This window comes from Hemitrygon akajei, chromosome 11 (assembly GCF_048418815.1).
Source record: "Hemitrygon akajei chromosome 11, sHemAka1.3, whole genome shotgun sequence".
Classification (NCBI taxonomy): Eukaryota; Metazoa; Chordata; class Chondrichthyes; order Myliobatiformes; family Dasyatidae; genus Hemitrygon; species Hemitrygon akajei.
The window spans coordinates 24,302,621-24,326,237 of record NC_133134.1 but is presented as its reverse complement, the minus strand read 5'-3'; the positions used below and the strand labels follow the sequence as shown (position 1 = coordinate 24,326,237).

General features: G+C 38.3%; 1 protein-coding gene across 3 annotated transcripts in view; it reads right to left on the bottom strand.

Annotated features, from left to right (window-relative positions):
• wdr90 (WD repeat domain 90) overlaps positions 1-21,736 on the bottom strand; it is a 92,819-nt gene extending 71,083 nt beyond the window's left edge. For all 3 annotated transcript variants that reach the window (XM_073060461.1, XM_073060462.1, XM_073060463.1), the window contains exons 1-7: positions 21,625-21,736; positions 10,605-10,702; positions 8,177-8,353; positions 6,985-7,123; positions 4,957-5,127; positions 1,757-1,880; positions 1,014-1,084 (exon numbers count right to left, since the gene is read on the bottom strand). In XM_073060461.1, coding sequence (XP_072916562.1) covers positions 1,014-1,084; positions 1,757-1,880; positions 4,957-5,127; positions 6,985-7,123; positions 8,177-8,353; positions 10,605-10,702; positions 21,625-21,658 — 814 coding nt within the window. In that variant the 5' untranslated portion in view covers positions 21,659-21,736. The remainder of the gene's footprint in view (positions 1-1,013; positions 1,085-1,756; positions 1,881-4,956; positions 5,128-6,984; positions 7,124-8,176; positions 8,354-10,604; positions 10,703-21,624) is intronic.
• Positions 21,737-23,617: the final 1,881 nt, after the last annotated feature.

Genomic DNA, 23,617 nt, shown 5'->3' with positions numbered 1-23,617 from the left:
CAGGTGAGGTGACACTTCACCTGAGAGTCTGTTGGGATTATCTACTGTATCTGCTGCTCCCAGGATAGCCTCCTATATAACAATGAGACCCGATGTAGATTGGGAGACTGCTTTGTTAAGCACATTCACTCCGTCCACCACAAAAAGCTGGATTTCCCAGTGGCCATCCAATTCTACTACCCATTCCTATTCCATCATGTCGGTTTCTGGCCTCCTCTTCTGCCACAATGAGGTCACAATCAGGTTGGAGGAACAACACCTTATATTCCACTTGGCTAACCTCTAACCCGATGGCATGAACATCAATTTTTTGAACTTCCAGTAATTCCCCCCCCCCCTCTTCACCATGCCCTATTCTTGTGACCCTTTCACATCTCTCACATCTCATTTCTTTACCTGCCCATCACATCCCTCTGGTGCTCCTCACCCTTCCCTTTATTCTATGGTCTTCTGTCCTTTCACATCAGATTTCCCCTTCTCCAGCCCTTAATCTCTTTCATCAATCAAATTCCCAGTTCTTTACTTCAACACTTCCCCATCTCCAGGTTTCACCTATCACCTGCCACCTTGTACTTCTCACCTCCTCTCACCTTCTTATTTTGACTTTTCCCCTTCCTTTCCAGTCCTCATGAAGGGTCTCAGCTCAAAATGTCGACTATTTACTCTTTTCCATTGATCCTGCCTGGTCTGCTGAACTTCTCCAGCAATTTCCAGCATCTACAGATTTTCTTGTGTCTGTGACTTATTCCTGTTGCCCATCTTGAATACATAGCCACATTTGTTATTCTCTGATCTGGCAACTCACCTAATGCAAGCAAAAATTAATATAGAAACATACACCTACTACAACTAAAGTCCCTCTCTTTAACTAGTCCTTAACAATGTCAAAAACTATGCAACTCAACCTAACTACTGGACCTTTAAATGTTAATGAAAGAACTAACAATACAAAGCTGGAAGACCTTTGAAATTCTTCATATTAATCTTGAAATTAAGTTAATTACATTTCTAACCTGTGTTATCTGGGCTTGTTTGTCCCTTCTGCATCGAGTCATATGGCATCTTAACTCCATCTGAAGGAAATCTGACAACAAACATATAAATCAAGGTAAATTTCCATGCAGCAACAAAGCCAAATGGATCAAACATACATTGTTTTTAATTTTTAGATTTTTAGCATTTCCAGTTTTTTGTGCTTGAGCAACATGCACTAGAATCTAATAGCTTCATTCTGCACTGATATAATTAATTATAATAAGAGTAAAGTGAACTCTAGAGTTTACAGGGCAGTTCTCAAGTTCTGCAAACAAGGCTTTTTTATAGAAACCCAAAAGAGTAGCAGCAAGTTTATAACCGATCATTTGTGAATTCTTACGAGTTTTTCAGTAGAAAGCTCCAGAAACTTAGCAAATATTCAGTTAAATTTCTAAATTCACATTAATGTTACTAATTAACTATAAACTATTACTCATGGTGTATCACTCGAGTTAATTGTGAAAGTCTCATGCCTTGTCTATTTTGGCACATTTAACTACCCTAATAACTAATCCCCACAATGAAGTACACGTACAACACAAAATAATATCCTGTCATTCATACATCCTTGAAGACACCTTAAGCCCAACAAGGAGGGTTTGTTTGCAGGCATATCATGGTGTTTCTCTTCTTTAACCAACATGACCAACAAGCATATTTTTTGGTCACTCACTTATTTGTCATGAGTAACCATATTTTCTCTTAATGCAGCAAAACTGACCTGATATAATCATAGAGATCGTGCCAGTTTTCTCCTTTGGGCACAAGGAAAGCCATTTCTCGCGGCATTGGGCAAACACCATGTGGCACCAGTCCCGTCCGCTTAGCTTTATGAACTGTCACACCTGAATAGATAAAGTATTTACATAAAAGTGGCATATCCTTATTTTCTACATCAGTTGACATTGACTATTCATTCCATAATCTATAAGTGAGGACCCACGATCGACTTCAAAAGGAAGTAAATACAGTAATCCTTCATCCTTTTAGTCCACCTAAACAGAATCCATAAACATGCTGCTTTGAAATAACCAATAGATTGAGTGGCATTTCCAGTTCTTGCATGATTAATTTTGGCAATCTATCAGGAGACCCATTTCCTTGACCTATAACAAAATTACCTGGACACGGGCAGTTAACCTTAGGTAGCCAATGTCACCTTGCTTTATCACTCTATTGTCCTGTCCATTCCATTATTGTGTTATCCTATGGCTTTTCACAGTTTGCAAGGTCAAGGAAACAGAAATTAGGCATGAATGGATCTTTTCTAATGCATGGTGTGCTACAGGAATTATAGTGGATTCCAGTTAATTAGGTCATTGCTTAATTGGGGCAGCAGCTTATTTGGGACAATTCTTGAAGAAAAATTAATCAAGAAAATAGTCCTTCATTTATTTGGGAGACAATACCGCTTAATTCGGATAGGACATTGTTCCTGAACAGTGTCTAACTCGCGTCATTCGCATGCCCTTCTGAAGCCATTAGACACTACATTGTGCTTAAAGCCAACAGTTTTAAATAACGTCAGTTGCGTGTGCTTGTGTTGTTATCCATTTAGGCCAATGGATAGAATCAATAGGCCAGAATCAAACAGCAGTGATTTTTGATCATTCTGTTGTTTTATTTTAACTTTTTTAAATGTTCAGACTCTTTGCCAAGATGTTGCAAAAAGATTTGACACTAACTGAAAAAATTATCCTACTCGACCAAATTAAAAGCCCAACACCACTCATTGTCAGCAATAACTGGAGTGCCGAAATCTACAACTGCACGCTTATAATACATCAGCAAGATAAACTTCAGGAAGAATGGGCATTATGCGAGGGACAACAGAGAAAATCCCAAAAACGAAAGCATGAAGATAAGGATCCAGATGTTGAAGAGGCCCTCAATCAATAGATTTCCATTGTAACTGGATGAGGTCTACGTGTCAGTGGATCAATGTTAAAAACAAATCTGAGGAACTAGCTAAGAATCTGAATCACAAAGATTTTGAAGCAACAAGTGATTAGTTGTCTCGATGGAAAAGTAAGCACTAGAATAAATTCAAGAAAGCACATGGCAAGAAAAATTGTACTGATGCTATAAGTGCTGAAACATGGAAATTTGCAAAGGTCCATGACTTGCTTCAAAAATTTTATGTTCATGACATCTATGGATACAATGCTAATAGCCTTTTTTTAAATTAATCATGCGAAGCTGGATGGTTCCCTTTGTTACAATCACACAGCACTATCAGGTCAAAGAAAGCAATGGATCACATAACTGTGTTGTGTACAATTTGACATCCTGATAGTTGGCAAGAAATTAGCAGTAAGCCAACTCAAAACAGTTTTGTTAATTCTGGTTTCAAGCATTCAGAATTAGAAATGCCAGAAACAGCCAGGAGTGAAAATGAAACAATTTCATTACTTCAACAAATTAGGGACTACAAGGAATTTGACGGCATCAACAATCATTTTAGACGTTACAATGAAATGAAATTTGGATCATGCAATCACCGAAAGCATTATATCACAACATCAAGGCGGGAAATATGAAGATGATGAAAGTCATAAAGTTGACAGATCTAAACTTGAGCTAATCATGCAGCTAATCATCCAATGAAGGATCATCTATTATCTGCACAAGGTGTTTGCACTGATTTTGTTCATTTATAGTCAATCAAAAAAACATGGCGTGTACATTGGATGAATTCCTTCATCGATTACTATTAGGAACTAATACACAGTTTTATACTACTGTAGTAAGATTAGTAATGTTCTGATTTGTTTGGTATTTCATATAAATAATTTATTACTGTTAAACAGCAGGTTGTCTTTTTTATACCTTTTAATGATTTCCATGAAACTTCGGCTAATTGAGACAACTGCTTAATTGGACCAAGATGTACTGGTCCTAAAGTGTCCCAATTAACTGGAATTCACTGTATATAAATAGCTTGGTTGAAAATACTAAAAGTATAGTTGACAAATTTGCTGATGAAAGAAAAATTAAGAAAGGTTTTGAGGAAGACATGCAAAAGGATGTAGATAGGTTAAGTGAATGACTAAAGATATGGCAAACGGAATTTAATGTAAAAATGTGAAAGCTTCCATTTTCGCAGGTGGATTAGTGCCTTAGGAGAATTGTCCAGCATAGGAAAAGGCCCTTCGATCTACAGTATCTGTGCTGATCATCATGCCCATCTACTTGACTACATCAATTCCATACTGCTCTATGCCATACATTTTCACATAGCTGTGCAGATACCTCAAACATTATTACTGTGCTGCCTTCGCCACTTCCACTGGCACTCATTCTAGAAATCAACTATCATTTGTGAGAAAAAATTTACCCCTCAAAATGTGTTAATTGCAATCACATGATCTTACTGTGACAAAGCATGTACAAGTGAATGAATGGACTAAACCTGCCTCCGATTCATATGTTCAATATATATGAATGAGCCAAAGTTTTTCCAGACTAATGCCATTAAGATATCACCCTATGTTACTCAGATTATTTACAACCAATTGTACACAATATTAGTGTCTGGTTTTGCCTTATCTGAGCACCTACATCACTTTCTATTGATCACCAAGGCCACTTATTGCTACTTACTACCATCACTCAATCTTGCTTCCAGTTACTTCCCTCTTGATTATAACTTCTTATTTGTTTCCAGACCTTTGCCGTGTACAACTTACAATGTCTCTGAAAAATTTTCCCCAATGTTCTATCGCATACTACTTAATGTTCTCTTGAGAAACTTCTGATCACCAATTTTTAAAAAAAATAGTCATTAAATTATTTGATGTGAAAAAAGTATTGAAAGCAAAAACCTACGAATTATTTTTAAAAATTGGGTACTGAAATGCAAAGTATTTAAGAAGCTTTTGGGCAAATTCAGATGTCCATGATAACAACATGATCACTTACTTGGATCAAACAACAAGTCACTGGTAAAGATGTTCTTAACAAACATATTAGAGCAAAGTTTAATGTTTTTCAGGTGGCTGTAGTGTCTATTTAAATAAAATGATAAAATATAACGAAGATCCATCATCAGGCACGTCCATTTTACACCAACAGGGGCAATACCCACTAGGTCTGTTTAAAGATAAAAGGAAAAGATTACAAGCTTATCCATAAATAACATCAATATAACTAACTGATAAGATGCATATTCAGTAGTAATTAAAGATTTATCTTTTAAACTGACTCCTATTTATCGTTAACAGAACAGCTATAACACGTTTATAATATGGCACCCTTAATATCTTAAATCATCTAAAGACAGTTCACATTAAATGACAACTGACAGTAAGAGAGACTAAAAGTGTAGCCAAATGTTTAAAAAGAGAGCCTTAATGTAGTTGAAAGAATCATGAAATTTAGAGGGACAAGTCCAGACCTCAAAGCTATTGCAGCTGAATACATGGCTGCCGATGGTAGAATAATAAAAATCTGGAAATCTTCGGTCAGAAATGTTCAGGTGAGAATTTTTAAAGATAGGAGTCAACAGGAGTATTTGAAAGCAAAAACTTCAAATACTTCAAAAATATCAAATATATTATTTTCAAATATACTGTGTTGCTTAATCAGGCACCTATGTAGATCTGGGGAAAAAAAATTCAGGTCTGAAACTCTATTGTGATTAAATAAGTTTCTGTTTAGCCAGGTTCAGTTGCTTGGAAAAGGAAGGGTACACCACCTGTTACTCTCGACCAATGATGTTTGTGCAAACTAAACTAAATGTCCTCAGGATGTAAGCAGTAGAGAAATATATACATTTATTGTCCAAATCTATTTACTGTACCTCATGGCATTGTCTTTCTTTACCAACTACTGGGACGACTAAATGAATTGCTAGCAACTTTAAAGGGCACTCAGTCCTACACAAACCAAACTATGTTGGAATAGAAGAACCAGTTGAACTTAAACAAGAAGTTCTTTGGTTAGTTGCCATAATGTTGCCCATTCATTTAGTTTGTCCATATCCCCTTGAAGCTTCTTTATATCCACGTTACTCACATTCTCAATTAATTTTGCATAAGCACACTTTGAAGCTTTTAATCCTTTCTGACAAAATGTTGGTACAGATTTTGAATATTAGGGACTTAAATAATGATCCCTATGGTATCAGACTAGTTGCAGCTAGCCACTTGACCACAATCCTATTAATCTTCCCCTTATTTTTGTATCTGAGAACAAGCTTTTATTCAACATTAGTGTATCATACTCTTATTGAAAGCCTTCAGAAAATCCAAATATATCATATCCCCAGGTTTCCTGTCAATACTCTACTGGATACATCCTTAGTGATTTCCAATTGATTTATCAAAATACAAGTTGGAGATCCATTCTGAATACATCCAATTTTATTATTTTCTGTATCTTAATATTACATCTTTCTATAGACTGTTCTCCTTCACCTTTACGCTACCCTCCAAATCTGAAGGAACTATTCCAGAATCTATATAATTGTGGAAGTTGATAACTAGAGTATTCACTACCTTCATAGCCAACTTTCAAAATTCTTGAATGTTGATCATCATCATCTTAGGATTTTACAGGGTTCAGTCCTTTTTTCTGATGGATTTTTTTTTAACTAATACTAATTTATTTTTATATTTGACACTTGTTCAGCAGTATTTCTGGAAATGAAGTGTCATAATGTAGCCATACCTTTCAACATAAAATTAGCCCAAGTCCTGAGAGGCATTTCAGATTTGTCATCTTTTGATATTACATTAATCCATTTATTCAGATAGGTAATCAATAAGGATTTCATTGCACTATTTCAAAGAAGAGCATGGAATTACTTCAATACCAATAAATCACTTCAGAGTTTTGGTAAATTTTTCACAGAAAAGAAAATATAAATTTAGTAATATTTTTTCTGAATACAAGCAATTGAGGAAATTGTACAATAAAAGTAAAGACAGAAGTTGAAAACTCCCTTACCTTGCTTAGCAGTTTTTGCAGTAACATTATACACAGAGCCTTTCACAGCACCACAAACAAAAGGAAACTGGAGCCATGTGGCCGTGGACTTGAACTCTTTAAATAGGTTGGAGAATGAAATCCGAATGACTTGAATATCCTGCAGAGACATGGATTTAGTTACTTACAGAAAAAGTGCATGAAATTACCCCATAAGAAAAGAAGCACCAATTTCCAATCAACTTATCTCCGAGGTGCAATGCAGCCAGTCAGTCAAAAGCTGAAAAATACAAACGTTTGTACTTGGTATACTATGTTGCACAAACCAATGATCCAAATTAGTGTTTGCAAATCTCAAAGCAGGAAGTTCCAAACATTCTTTATGAACACAGATCAAACTCTTCTTTAACTTGCAGCCATATTAATATAGGCATGGGAATAATTTGGTTGCTCATCTGCTTGGTTTCAGGAATGATATAGAAAAGCAGCAAACGGAAAGCAATTGGAGAATTCTGCATATGCAGGCACAGTCGTAAACTGAACATACACAGAATGAAAATAAATGAAAATAGAACTGGTTCAGCAGCAGTGGTGATCACATTCAATTCGCCTGCTACAATTTACCGTAATGTCTAGGCTGATCCTTCAAGATTGTCCAACTGAACAGTCTAAAGAACCTAACATACCCTCAGCTCTACAAAATTAAATTCCTTAAGCATTTGAATTATGGTTGCAATTGCCTTGCCTATCAAAGAACTTATGAAAATACAAAACAAAATAAACATTATAATGGGCAAAGGACAATTTAAAACTTATAAAATTACACAATGGATCTCTCACAGCTTATGTTCAAAACAGGACTAAGAGGAGAAAAATGGATGTTCAGAAAGTGGAAATAAAATCAATCTCCAAAACCAATTACAACTGACTAATCAACTTTTAGAATAGTTGCAGTATTTTGGGAAGCTCTTTAATAATTCCTCATCAATCAAAAACTTTCTAACAGATTTCCTACTGGGTCTTTCTGCGCATTTTGCTTCCTTACACCTGAAACATCCATGAAAACAAGAAATTAACAATTTCACTGAAGTGTGGTGAATGACTCTGATAAACACTATCAAAGTTACTGACTTTTCATTAAGTGCATTTAACTCCATTAATAAAATCAAGCCAACAAATGCACAACATCCAGAGTTTATTAATCAAAACATACCTCAGTGACTGCATCAAAATGAACCACAAAGTATTTGGATACAATTGGTTTGAAGAGGACATACAGGTAGCGGCCAACTAGCCCAAGGGATTGAGTAGTAGTTTTTGGTAACTGAATGTAGTTACCAGCAGGGATGGAGCCTCGGATACGATAAACTGTGCATTTCAGAGTTTTATCCTTAAAACATAAAATTCAAAGAAAATATTCAGTTAAAGCTGCTAAATCAACTTAAACTATACAAATTATGGTTACAAATATTTTATCCTACAAAGAATTGATCAAAATGCTTTCAAGGAAAAAGTTAATAAACTTCGGTGGTCAAAGAATGAATTGAAGTCTTTCTTTTTATAAAATGATTCTGCATAATGGAGCAGTAACACTGAGTAATATGGAAAATAAATTATCGACAAAATAGGCATAATCCCCTTATTCAAGTTCCTTTACCTACATACTCTTTTTAGACAAAAAGAGTAATTTTTAATGGGATGTAGAAACCAATAATTACCTAAAAAGCAAATACCGTAGATGTCGGATTATAAGCCTCTACTTTTTTCCCACATTTTGAACAGCTTTGAACTCTGCGGCCTTTAATCCAGAGCGGCTAATACATGATTTTTTTCATGCCGCCAAAAACATTTTGCCTCGTAACAGTAGACCAATAAAATTGATGAGTAGTTCACAGAGGTCCAATGAAATTGTACGATAAATCAAGCGCACTTTCACAATTAAATTATTGTAAATCAGTCATTTGTACTCACCCTCATCAACATGGAAAACACTCGAAGAAAAGCATTGTGCTGCCTTTATGGCAGTTATTTAGTTTATAATATTTTCGCTTAGTAATTCATTTTCTAGTTAAAGTTAGAAGAGTTTTAACTATATTTGTTTTCTGTATTACATCGCGGGATGCTATGACGTCACACCCGGTTTCGCCGCGTCTTGTGGGAAAAATGCCAGTTTGCGATAAACGGGACGGCGGGGGGCGAGCGGCAGAGCGGCATTAGACCCGAGCGAAACGCTGCTTTTAAGTTAAAGGCGATCAATAACTTTTCCTGGTAGGCTGCAGTATATATATTTTTTACCAGTCGTTAGGAGATATTGGAATGTTGTTCAGTAAAAAAGTATACGCAACGTATATTTAAAAGTAGCCGCGTTACAGGCACGGTTCGAAAAAAAGCATTTGCAATATGTATTTGTTTATGTTACCATATGGATTTAATTAAAAGTTAAAAAATCCTCACGTGTAATATCTTTCTGTGTAAATATCTCATATTACAACGTGGGACACCTGCGGCCGAAAATCCGGTGCGGCCTGTACAAGTAAAAAATTGATTTTCTTTCTAAAATTAGAGCCAGCGGCTTTTAATCAGGTGCGCTCTGTAGTCCGGAATCTACGGTACTTGATTTCAAGTAAACTAAAGGTATCTTAGCACACTCACAAGAGGTTAATCATACAGACATTTTTAAAATGGAAAAAGAGAAAACTCAGACAATATGCACACTCTAGATTTCCTTCCAATAACCAGCTGCAAGGAGAGTGCTTTGTTCCAGCATCCTCTATAGCTGAAGAGATGTTTACAATTAAGTCACTACATTGGCTGCCACCATATTGCAATTAAAAAGAGGGCAATCACAATCTTCCGTGATTCTACTCTATCTAATGTTAATGTAATCTTCTAATCAAATGGAAACACTTGCAGAAAGGCAACATGGCCATTTCTTGAATATCAGATGAAAACATAATTTATGTCATGGGTCTAAGAACAAACTGAAAGATCTGAGGGTCTGATAGCAACTGTATAGGTAAAAGTCCAGTCAAAGTCAAGATCCGGCATCAGGGCTGAGAATGTAGAAGGAAGATAGCCAGCATCTTCCAAAGGGAAGGCATGAAGCAACAGCAGATGATAGTTGGGTCTAGGTGGAATGAGGGATGAAGGGCTGATGGAGCCAGGCGGGTGAGCAGGAGGGGTGGAGTTGCGAGAAAGCTGGGGTGATAGAAACAGATGACGAAAAGGACTAAAGGAGCCAGGTATATGAAGGAAGAGTGAAGGTATGGCAGAGGCTAGAGAGTGATGTGGATACATAAGAGGTGTGTACATGTTGGTCTCTGACAAAGAAAAGTGATAAATGGAACCAAGTAATAGAAGGTTGATGGGCAGCAGACATCTGAAGGTGGGGGGGAATAGGGGATCCTGTGGGAAAAATAGGTGGATGGAGCCAGGTGGAGGAAGAAACAGAACTGGATGATAGGTGCTATGAAAAACAGGGTGGGAAGCCCAATGTGGAATCATCCTGTTCTTCACCTTGTAAACAAGACGATGTCTCAGTATATTTGCATAAAATATTAATTTATTATCAATAGAATAGTGCCCAAATAAAAACTGGTACCTCAGGAGGAAAAGGTTACCAAAAGCAAAATAAACAGTACCATAACTGCTGTAATATCTCCTTCTTTTGTTGACTTCTTCCATTCTTCTAATTTGAAATGTTTGAAGATGTTCACATATGGACGCTGCCACACAGACTCTAAGTTGAAAAATGAGCACAACTCAGCAAAGTAAAATCCAACACAAAGTACATATACTTCTGATGTATTAATCTGCTAATACACTTCAGTTAAATCTTAGGCAAAAAAAGTTTCTACAGATTGAAGTATTTTAGCTAAAACGTTTAGGAATTTACCAAAAGAGAAGTTCCAAGCCATAGACTTTTAAATAGGATTGGATGGTGGCGGTATTTGTCATCAAACATTAATAGTGCTTGAAGAGGTGACAATGATTTATGTGAATATACATTTAAATTGCTGTACGTTTATGAGTCAGCTTTTAAACCCAGAGTGGGGAAGGACCCATATTCAAATTATCTTAATATATGGCTTGAAAGACAACTTGCATGACAAAGCACTCCCATTCACCTACTGATTTGGGCCACTAGACTTAAGATGTTGGAAAACCTTACCAAAAATGCTTTAGCAAATTGTTATGCATTTATAGATGCTAGACAGTGCACATTATGCACTATTGAAGGATAGTTAGTAGGTTAATTGAGTGTTATTGGGCACCACAGGTTTGTTAGGCCAGAAAGGTCTGTTACCATGCTGTTTCTCTAAATAAAATTTATTTAAATTCTTAGTTGCCAGGCCAATCAGGTACTCCTGGCAACTGAGTTATTCCAAACAACTGGATTACGAAAACAGCAATATAAACATTATGCAATCATTCCCTTCAGTTAGGCACTAATTACAACAATCACTTTTCAAGTAGATCAAGAATAGAGATGTTTAAACCTCAAATTCTCGCAAATTCATAAAGTGCCACTAACATACCCAGTAATTGATTTGCATTCATTCTAACTGGCCAGTTATAGAAAGCAAGAGAAATATAGAAGACAACAAAACTAAAATTAATATCTACACTCACAAACAAGAGAAAATCTGTAGATGCTGGAAATGCAAGCAACACACACAAAATGCTGGAGCAACTCAGCAGGCCAGGCGCCATCTACGGAAAAGAGTATAGTTAACATTTCAGGCCAAGACCTGATCAAGGAGCTTGAGCCGAAATGCTGACTACTCTTTTCCATAGATGCCGCCTGACCTGCTGAGTTCCTCCAGCATTTTGTGTGTGTTGTTTCAGTTTTATTCTGGTTCCTTTGATGCCTTATATAGTCAAATAATGCATTGATGTAGGGCAAAAGGCAGCCACTTTCATTTGGTCCCTAAAATTCTGCTCTTTTGTCAATTTTTGGGTTAAGATTGTGATGGAAACTGATGCCCAGTGATCCTGCTGAAAATAGTTCAGTAATGTGGTAAATGCTCCAGTGAGTACATAATTAATAACTGCTGCATGTCAGAGGTATCTCAAAGTTCAAAGAAAATTTATTATAAAAGTACATATATATCACCATATACAACACTGAGATTCATTTTCTTGAAGGCATTCATAGTAAATACAAGACACACAATAGTTAATTACTGCTTGTGTCACATACACTCAACCCTGTAAAATTATCAGCAACAATAGAACATACCTGGAATCTGGTTTTGGTGTTAACAAAACACTATTTTATTAGTAACTACGTAATATAGTAACTCAAACCAGGTAAATCAAGAGTTATATAGGTGTAAATACATAAATCCCCAAAACTTCTTCAAGCTTAGGTGGTAAGTGATACAGTTTTACAATGGTATGTAAGAAAAGTTCATTTGAAATGCACAGATTAATTATTGCGAGATGCTTGTAATCCAAAGGTGAATGTTGTGAGAAGGCAATTACGTCAATATTCCACAGATTCCACGACAGCAATACAAAATAACAATAGCAGTAGGCTTTATCTTCACTCCACACACGAAGTATCACCGACAGTGATCTTCAATGAATATCCTTTCAACACAAATGGTACCACATCCAAATTCAGCTACGGGACACAGGATACTCAAACAGAATCCACGTATGGATTATCACCAACAGTAGTTTATCACAAAGGGGACCATCTTCAAGGGAACCACCACCCAGGCAAGGGTCGACACATCGGTAGATTCTACAAGGTTACCCCAAACACATAATGTGATAGCCACTTATGCAGTTCCATGACATACAAAATAACTCCAACAGTGATTTGCCACAGGGGTCCCTTTCTTCAGTGAACTACCACACCTAAAAGGTAAACACACACCTGGTATTCACACAACAACAGACACAAAATGCTAGTAGAACACAGCCTGGTATTCACAAAGGTTTTCCCTTCACCAAAGAACCCACTCCTATGGACTAACTAACTGACAATCACACTTTCTTATTCAAATGGAAACAAACTCACCCTCACGGGCTACTTAGAGAGAGAGTCCAAACAGTGATCTCTTTGTCACTAGGTTTCTTCTATTTCAAACCTTCCACTCCTCTCTTCTCTGCAAACTTCTTCTAGTTGTAGCAAACTTGTGAGCGTCATTTATCAATACTCAGGATCAATCTCAACTCACCCCTTTTGGGCAAATGAAAGTTTAAACCAGCGACCGACTCACTGGTGTCTTCCATTGACCGAATCCATCTTGACTCTGAGCTGTATGTATCTGTGTGTCTGTGACTGTCCTTGTAAAATGTAAATAAGCTGCAGAAAAACCATAACATCGATTATCCATCAAAAAAAACTCTCAATCTCTCTCAGGTCAGTGTCCAAAAGTCAGTCTCATTCTCTCGGCATTTTAAAGTGGCAGCCCACAGAAAATATGAACCCTAGTGGTACATAACACCTGTTATGCCATTGGTGTTTACAGCAGCAATGAAGGTCCTCCATCGCTGTTTGCCCTTGGCCATCTTCTCCATTGTGCCTCAGGAGTGGTTCAGGGTCCTCATTTCTGCATCCACGGTACAGCACCAAGTTGTCTTCGGTCTCCCATGAAGAAACACAGCAGAACCAATGGAAGACTGCACCCACTAGATGGACCAGCAACCAGTGTGCAAAGGACAACAAACTGCGCAAACACAAAAAGAAAGAAAGAAAAGGAAATAATAATAATAAATAAATTAGCAATAAATGCCAAGAACATGAGATGACAAGTCCTTGAAAGTGAGTCCATAGGTTGCAGCAACAGGTCAGTGAGTGAAGTTATTCCTTCTTGTTCAAGAATCAGATGATTGAGAGGTTATAACTGTTCCTGGACTAGGTGGTGTGTGGATCCTGAGGTTCTCTTACCTTCCTCCTAATAGCAGGAGCAAAAAGAGAGCATGACCTGGGTGGGGTGAGGGTCCTTGATGATGTAACTGCTTTCCTGCAACATCACTCCATGTAGATGAACTGCTGTATTCACTACTTTTTGTAGGCTCTTCTGTTCAAGTGCATTGGCGTTTCCATACCAGGCCATGATGCAGCCAGTCAATATAATCTCCACTGCACATCTATAGAAGATTGTCAAAGTTCTAGATGACATTGCAAATCTTCACAAACTTCTAAGAAAGTAGAGGCATTGCAATGTTTTCCTGATAGCAGCAGCAAGAAGACAGCATGGCCTGGGTGGCGGGGATCCTTGAAGATGGATGTTGCTTTCTTGTGACAGCATTCCGTGCATTTGTACTCAAAGGTGGAGATGACTTTATTCATGATGGATCAGGCTGTATCCAGATTTAGGATTTTCCATTCAAGGGCATTGGTGTTTCCATACCAGGCAGCGATGCAACTAATCAATATACTCTCCACCACACATCTTTAGAAAATTATCAGTTTTAGATGTGATGCCAAATCTGTACAAACTTGTAAGTAGAGATACTGTCTTGCTTTCTTTGTAATTGCACTAAAGTGCTGGGCCCAGGACAAATCCTCTGAAATGATAACATCAAGGAATTTAAAGTTGCTGCTGACCCTCTCTACTTCTGATTCCTCCAATGAGGATTGGCTCATAGACCTACGGTTTCCTTCTCCTGAAGTCAATCATCAGCTCCTTGGTCATGCCGACACTGAGTGAGAGGTTATTGTTATGGCACCGCTCAGCCAGGTTTTCAGTCGTGCTTCAATATGATGATTCGTCACCACCTCTGATTTGGCCAATGACCGTGTAGATGTGCTCAGTGATGGGGAGGGCTTGCCTTCAAATTGCATTGGAGCTGTGCTTGGCATCACAGTCATAAGTATAAAGCAAGTACAGCACCTTTCATTGTTTTTAGTGGTTGAAAGTAAACTGAAGGAGAAAGTAAATGGGTGGAATGGACATGAAACCTTTACATTATTAGGGTGGGGAGGGGTGGAAAAAAGAAAAATTAATCGAATTTCTAGAAAATAACCCATAACAAAATTTCCGATAATGCAAAGCCACATCATGTACGTGTCAAGAAACTCAAGTTGAAAAAGTATTTAAGTTTCCTCATAAATACCATGAGAGAGAACTTGATTCTGTAACGTAAGTTTTTGGGTGCTTTGTGAAGTCTGTAAGGGCAAACTTACAGACTCAGAAAGGCTGTAGTTGTCTTGTTGTGAACATTAGAAAACTAGCTTTTTTTTCCAAATTTGATTTAATGTTAGTGCTGCACTTTCATTGGAATAACTGGCTAAAGAAGGGACTAGTTCTTAAGTGCAATATTAACACCATGGATGTTTTACAAGGGCCCTCAGCCTTTGCTACGTCCATTCTATCTAGCCACGTCTCACTATGGAGCAAAACAAACTCCCGCTCATTGAGAATGGGGAGATTCATAGATCATCTTTTTAAGAGTCACTTATTTATTCAGAATCAGAAATATTCACCAAAACTCATAATGGTCAACATTGGGATTTAATCAGATTCATTGCTTACTTATTTGCTCATGCTGATTCCCCAGTTTAGCATGTATAATCCTATATTGCATCAGCACCACATGACATATTGGGTACCTTGAAGTTGCTTGGAAACACTTTCCATGATCATTCAGATGTCATTATTTTATTGAGGAATATACTAAGCTACAAAATTAAATGAAATTCAATTCTATTGCTATTGGGTTTGAAGGGTTAGATCCAAACTGACTGAAAAACTTTCATTGGCTTAAACTTTATGAACTCTACCTAATCAGTGATTTTCAAGGTCTGTAACCATGATCTTCAATCACAGAATGCAGCATTTTCCCAACATCTGATACAAGGCTAAGTGTGGATCCCGATTTTCTCTCACTTGGATAGCATTTGTTAACTTCAATCCATTAACAGTTCTGGAACCCAAAGCAGATTCCCAGAAATGCTTATGACATCCCTATGCTACATCAAGACATCACAGGCCACTTCATAGAGAGATTCTATCAACTTTTAATCCCTGTAGTTACTCATACTGATTATTCTAAATTCTTCACTCTCATAAGCTTTTGGCTCAGCACTATTTCTGGTACTTTCTTTGGGTCTCCCAGTGAAGATGAATATGGTCTCATGTATTGCTATTACTTAATACACTATTATAATTGCTTCAGACTTTTAGACCATTAGACACTGAAGCAGCATTAGGCCATTCAGCCCATCAAATCTGCTCCACAATTTGATCATGGCTGACTTATTTTTCCTCTCAACCCCATTATCCCGCCTTCTTCTCATAACCTTTGACTCCCTTACTATTCTACAACCTATCAACCTCCACTTTAAATGTACTCAATGGCTTAACCTCCACAGCAATTTGTGGCAATGAATTCTACAGATTCACTGCCCTCTGGCAAGAGGAATTCTTCAACTTTGTTACAGACCTCCTATGTATATCACTATTAATAATTCTATTTCTTTACAACACTAATTTTTCTCCACATTTCTTAGTAACTTCCTTCCATACTCAGAGTCATTGAACACTACAGCCCATATAGTCCGTGCCAGACTATTAATCTGCCTAGTCCCATCAATTTGCACCAGACCATAGCCCTGCATACATCTCCCATCCATATATCCAAATTTCTCTTGAATGTTGAAAATTAAATGCACCTGACTTCCGCTGGCAGCTCGTTCCACACTCTCACCACCCTCTGAGTGCAGAAATTCCCCATGTTCCCTGAAAACATTTCACCTTTCACTCTTAACCCATGACCTCTAGTGCTTCTCTCACCGAAATGCAGTGGAAAAAGCCTGCTTGCATTTACCCTATCTATACCCCTCATAATTTTGTATACCTCTATCAAATCTCCCCTCATTCTTCAACACTCTGGGGAATAAAGTCTTAATCTATTCAACCTTTCCCTATAACTCAGGTCCTCAAGTCCTGACAACATCTTTGTAAATTTTCCCTGCACTCTTTCAATATTATGGACATTTTTCCTGTCAGTAGGTGACCAAAACGGTACACAACATTCCAACAGGTACAAACAAGCTGGATGAACTCAGCAGGTCGGGCAGCATCCGTTGAAAGGAGCAGTCAACGTTTTGGGCTGAGACCCTTCGTCAGGACTGAAGAAGGAGGGGGCAGGGGCCCTATAAAGAAGGTGGGGGGAGGGGGAAGGTGCAGGTGAAAAACTAATCAGAGGAAAGATCAAGGGGTAGGGGAGGGGAAGCGGGTAGGGGAGGGGAAGCAGGGAGGGGATAGGCAGGAGAGGTGAAGAAGGAGTGTAAGGGAAAAGCACTATGGATAGTAGAAGGCAGAATCATGAGAGAGGTGATAGGCAGCTAGAAGAGGAGGCAGAGTGAAAGTGTGATAGGGGAAGGGAGAGGGAGGGAATTACTGGAAGTTGGAGAATTCGATGTTCATACCAAGGGGCTGGAGACTACCCAGACGATATATGAGGTGTTGCTCCTCCAACCTGAGTTTTGCCTCATCATGGCAGTAGAGGAGTCCATTTATGGACATATCCGAATGGGAATGTGAAGGAGAGTTGAAGTGGGTGGCAACTGGGAGATCCTGTCTGTTGTGGCAGACGGAGCAGAGGTGCGCGACAAAGTGGTCCCCCAATCTGCGTCGGGTCTCGCCGACGTAGAGGCCGCCGCACCGGATGCAATAGATTACCCCAACAGACTCACAAGTGAAGTGTTGCCTCACCTGGAAGGACTGTTTGGGGCCCTGAATGGTGGTAAGAGAGGTGTAGGGACAGGTGTAGCACTTACGCTTGCAGGGATCAGTACCAGGTGGGAGATCTGTGGGGAAGGATGTGTGGACCAGGCAGTCACGGAGGGATTGATCCCTGCAAAAAGCAGAGAGGGGTAGAGAGGGAAACAACATACCAAATTACGCCTCACCAATGTCTTATACAGCTTCAACATAACATCTCGTCTCCTGTACTCAATATTTTGACACATGAAGGCCAATGTGCCAAAAACTTTCTTTATGACCCTCTCTACTCTGATGCCACTTTCAAGTAATTATTGATCTGTATTCCCAGATCCCTCTGTTCTACCGCACTCCTCAGTGCTCTACCGCTCACTGTGCAAAGTCCTCGCAAACTGCAACAATTCACACTTGTCTGCATTAAATTCCACCTGCCATTTTTCAGCCTATTTTTCCAGCTAGCACAGATCCCACTGCAAGCTTTGTTAGTCTTTCTCGCTGTCCCCTACACCCCCAATCTTGGTGTCATCCGCAAATTTGCTGATCCAATTAGACCACAAGACCATAAGATATAGGCCTATTTTATCATGTGCCTCCAAGAACCCTGAGAGCTCATCCTTAATAATCGACTCCAACATCTTCCCATCCACTGATGTCAGACCAACAAGCCTATAGTTTCCTTTGTTCTGCTTCTTTCCCATCCTGAAAGGTGGAGTGACATTTGTAATTTCTCAGGCTTCCGGAACCATTCCAGAATCTAGAGATCATTACTAATGTTTCCACAATCTCTTCAGCCAACTCTTTCAAGACTCTAGGTTGGTCCAGATGACTTATCTACCTTCAGACCCTTCAGTTTCCCAACAACCTTCTCTCTAGTAATGGTAATTTCATACACTTCATGCCTCCTGAACTTCCACCACACCACTAGTGTCTTCCACAGTGAAGACTGATGCAAAATATTATTCAGTTTGCCCACTATTTTGTTGTTCCCCTATTACTACCTTTACAGCATCATTTTACAGCGGTCCAATATCAACTCTCACCTCTCTTTTACACTTTATGTATCTGAAGAAAGTTAGCATCCTCTTAATTCTTTTGGTATTAATCTCATCATCCAGATTGTTGATAATAGATTACAAACAACACTGATCCTTGCACCTGAGGCTAGTCATGGGCCTCCAGTCAGAGAAGCAATCATCTACTCCCATTCTCTGGCTTCCCTCATGAAAGCTAATGTCTAATCCAATTTGCTACCTTAATTTGAATGCCAAGCAATTGAACCACCCATGCAGGACTTCATCAAATGCCTTGCTAAAAGTTGTTGACAACATCTTGCTCTCAAAATTTGACTTTTGAAGGCCTCCCACTTACTAAGTACACCTTCGCCAGAAAAGAGCCTGTCCTAATCCACACTTGCCAGATCCTTTCTGACACCATCAAAATTGGCCTTTCTACAATTTAGAATCTCAACTCGAGGACCAGATCTATCCTTCTCCATACTGATATTGAAACTAATGGCATTATGATCACAAGATGCAAAGTGATCCCCTACATAAATTTCTGTCACCAGCCTTGCATCATTCCCTAAAAGGAGATCTAGTATTGCATTCTCTTTGGTTGGGACCTCTATGTATTGATTAAGGAAACTTTACTGAACGCATTTGACAAACTCTATCCATCCAGCCCTTTGACAGTATTGGAGTCTCAGTCAATATGTGAAAAGTTAAAATCATCTATTATAATAATATTTAAAATTACTTTAATAATTTCCTGTCATGTTTTACTAACCGCGTTCCCAGTCTGAGTTCAATTACAGGATTTGCCTTACCAATTACTAGTCTTATTTTATAGTAGAATATGCAAACATTGAGAATTATGAAAATAAATCTTTGCCCCTAAAAACCAGTGAACTGATATTTAATTCCCTCAGTTGTATTTTTGTCTAATACTTTCCTCACACCCTATAAATAGATTAAGTTGAGACACTATAGTAAAAATGTTGCTTGAACGATATAAAATTCTACAATGTTATCACTTTCCTTAGACTTAAAGCGCCCCTTATGACACAAGAGATTGCAAATGTTGGAAATCTGGATCAGCATATATAGTGGTATGCAAAAGTTTAGGCACCCCTAGTCAAAATTTCTATTACTGTGAATAGTTAAGTGAGTAGAAGATTAACTTTATGACTTTTGGAGAGCAGTTCAAGATGAAACATTCTTTTCAACATTTTAAGCAAGATTAGTGTATTATTTTTGTTTTGTACAATTTTAGAGTGAAAAAAGGAAAGGAGCACCATACAAAAGTTTGGTGATAACTTTTACCAAGGTCTCAGACCTTAATTAGCTTGTTAGGGCTATGACTTGTTCACAGTCATCGTTAGAAAAGGCCAGGTAATGGAAATTTCAAAGCTTTAAAAATACTCTAACTCCTCAAACCTGTCCCAACAATCAGCAGCCATAGGCTCCTCTAAGCAGCTGCCTAGCACTCTGAAAATTAAAATAAATGATACCCACAAAGCAGGAAAAGGCTATAAGAAGATAGCAAAGCGTTTTCAGGTAGCCGTTTCCTCAGTTCGTAATGTAATTAAGAAATGGCAGTTAACAGGAACAGTGGAGGTCAAGTTGAGGTCTGGAAGATTAAGAAAACTTTCCAAGATAACTGCTCATAGAATTGCTAGAAAAGGCAAATCAAAACCCCCGTATGACCACAAAAGACCTTCAGGAAGATTTAGCAGACTTAGATTTAGAGTGGTGGTGCACTGTTCTACAGTGCAGCAATACCTGCACAAATATAACCTTCATGGAAGAGTCATCAGAAGAAAACCTTTCCTGTGTCCTCACAACAAAATTCAACGTCAGAAGTTTGCAAAGGAACATCTAAACAAGCCTGATACATTTTGGAAACAAGTCCTGTGGACTGATGAAGTTAAAATAGAACTTTTTTGGCCGCAATGAGCAAAGGTATGTTTTGAGAAAAAAAGGTGCAGAATTTCATGAAAAGAACACCTCTCCAACTGTTAAGCACAAAGGTGGATCGATCATGCTTTGAGCTTCTGTTGCAGCCAGTGGCATGGGGAACATTTCACTGGTAGAGGAAAGAATGAATTCAATTAAATACCAGCAATTCTGGAAGCAAACATCAGACTGTCTGTCAAAAAGCTGAAGATGAAAAGAGGATGGCTTCTACAACAGGATAATGATCCTAAGCACACCTCAAAATCCACAATGGACTACCTGAAGAGGCACAAGCTGGAAGTTTTTCCATGGTCCTCACAGACCCTGACCTAAACATCATCGAAAATCTGTGAATAGACCTCAAGAGCAGTGCATGCAAGACAGTCCAAGCATCTCACAGAACTAGAAGCCTTTTGCAAGGAAGAATGGGAGAAAATCCCCCAAACAAGAACTGAAAGACTCTTAGCTGGCTACAGAAAGCGTTTACAAGTTGTGATACTTGCCAAAGGGGGTGTTACTAAGTATTGACCATGTAGGCTGCCCAAACTTTTGCTTCGGGCCCATTTCCTTTTTTGTTATTTTGAAACTGTAAAAGATGTAAATAAAAAGTAATCTTGCTTAAAATATTAAAGAAATGTGTAATCTTTAACTTTATGCTTTTTGGAAAGCAGGTCATCTTTTACTCGCTTAGCTATTCACAGTAACAGAAATTTTGACCAGGGATGCCACTCTAACAATCTGGATTGGGACCGCTGAGTTCCTCCAGCGTTTTGTGCATGTTAATCCTTACAATGCCGTCCTGCTCTCCTCCTGGTCCTTACCCTCCCTCATCGGCCTTTCCCCCAACCCCGCTCCCATCACGCCAAACCATCCACCTGTTTCTCTCGCACCCCTTCCTCAGCTGTTTACCTCTCAAAAGGCCCATAACGGTTCAACCGTAATCCCCTGTCCCCCTTTAGTGACGATAAAAATCTCCTCAGGATGTAACTACAGTCCCTCCCTATACCTAACCCTCTTACCGTGCCGGTCTCTCCTGTCCACACACCGGTCCATAACTTGACCAACTTCCCTGGTTACGGAAACGCCAACCAATCCCGCTTCTGCTGCCGCGCAGCAGCGTCGACCAACGGATTCGTCGCCCGCCACGTGACGCCGTTTGCGTCATCGCGTTGTGGCCGTGTCCCAGTTTCGCCCAATCTCTCCCGAGGAGAAATTCCCGCCGTGCCCAGACGTTGGTTCGAAATATTCCGCGCGTGTTTAATCGCTTCAAATGACTTGCTTGATAGAAGTGAAAACAAAAGTGCTGAAAAACTCAGGCAGAACTCTACAGGGAGAGAGAAATAGAGTCAACGTTTTATATCCGAGACCTACAATATTGATTTGCTTTCACCTGGTATGCGCCTGACTCGACGGGAATTTTGAACATAGCTTGTTTTTTTAAAATTTTCAGTCACGTGTATGAAACAATGAAAATGAAATTAATGTGACAAATAATAAAGAATTGAACGAGTTTCAACACTAAAGTGCATACGGCACCATTCCACTTTTACGTTTAATGTATTTTTGTTACCTGTTTCTGACCATTTAGAGCTCACCTGCAATTTTTTTTCTATTCAAAGCAACAAAATCTGTTACACAGCGAAGAAACAATGATTTGAAGCACGGTAAAAAAAAAGTTTATTTAAACCAAAAGTATTAGTTTTGCATAGCTCCAGCACTATTATTAATTTTCTAGGTACATAATTTCTCTACTTCAGTGCTTATCATAGAAGAGTTTGGATATTAACTCCTGGTGTATACATGGTAGGATTTCAGCTGCTATGACAAAAAGTCCAAACATCAAATCAAAAGTTAAAAATTCATTCCACAAATAGCCTTTAATATTGTGAAAGGTTTAAAGGTATTGCACTGAAACATAATATGGCAAAATCTAGTCCAAAGTCAAAGAAAGCAAAAAGGATAGACTGAAGTGCTTAAAAAAAAAGCAAGGCAGAGAAAAAAAAGAATGGAATTCCACATTTAATACCTTGTCAGTTGAACGTACAAATAGTAGACAATTAAAATTATGATCAGAATTGGACGAAGTCAAGTATATAATAAGGTGTACAAATGAAGATTGTAAAAACCAGGATTGGGTGAGATTACTGAGGTTTTACATACATAGATTAGAATTTTAAAGTTGAAGCATGGTTTAGCTGGGGGTAATGTGAGTGTGAGCATCTGAGGGAGGTGGACAGTAGGAGAGTGAAGAAAACTAGTCAAGAGTTTATTGGTTTATTGAACAAGCGATCAAGTGTTAACAAGGCAAGAATGAGGGTTACAGTAGAAAATTACCAAGGCAGGAACAAATTATAAACATGAGAAATTCTGCAGATGCTGGAAATTCAAAGCAACACACACAAGATGCTGGAGGATCTCAGCAGGTCAGGAACTTCTATGGAAGTGAATGGACAGTCAATGTTTCGAGCTGAGATCCTTCAGGAAAATGCAACGACGTGGAGGTAAAATAGTGGGTAAATATTATTTAACATCAAAATTAATATGGAGCAGACACACCAATAGCACCTATGAATTCACCATGTTATAGCATTATGGCAATAGGATTCCAAACTTTTTTTCATTTAAGATGCTTTTTCTGTTTGATGTATCCAATGGGTACATCTTACTTCCACTAATATTCATGAAACCAACATTAAAGATTTACTGAGAAAAAGCTTATAGATATATTATTATTATCTGATATACCTTAATCTCAAAGAGATATTAGGCCTTTTGCCCCAAGTAGCTAAGATTAGTAAGTCTGTGATTTTAGCGGAAAAGCAAGAATCCATCTCCCATACTCAGTGATTGATGCTCCAAGTGCATTGCATTACACATTGAGTCATCATCTTCAAAATATATATAAATAAATGTTGTAAGGAAGAAAAATAATTTTGTTGATGGTGAAATTTATTACAGTGTTATGGTTATTACAATCTAGCAGTCCAACTCTGGAATATTGACTAAGAAGTG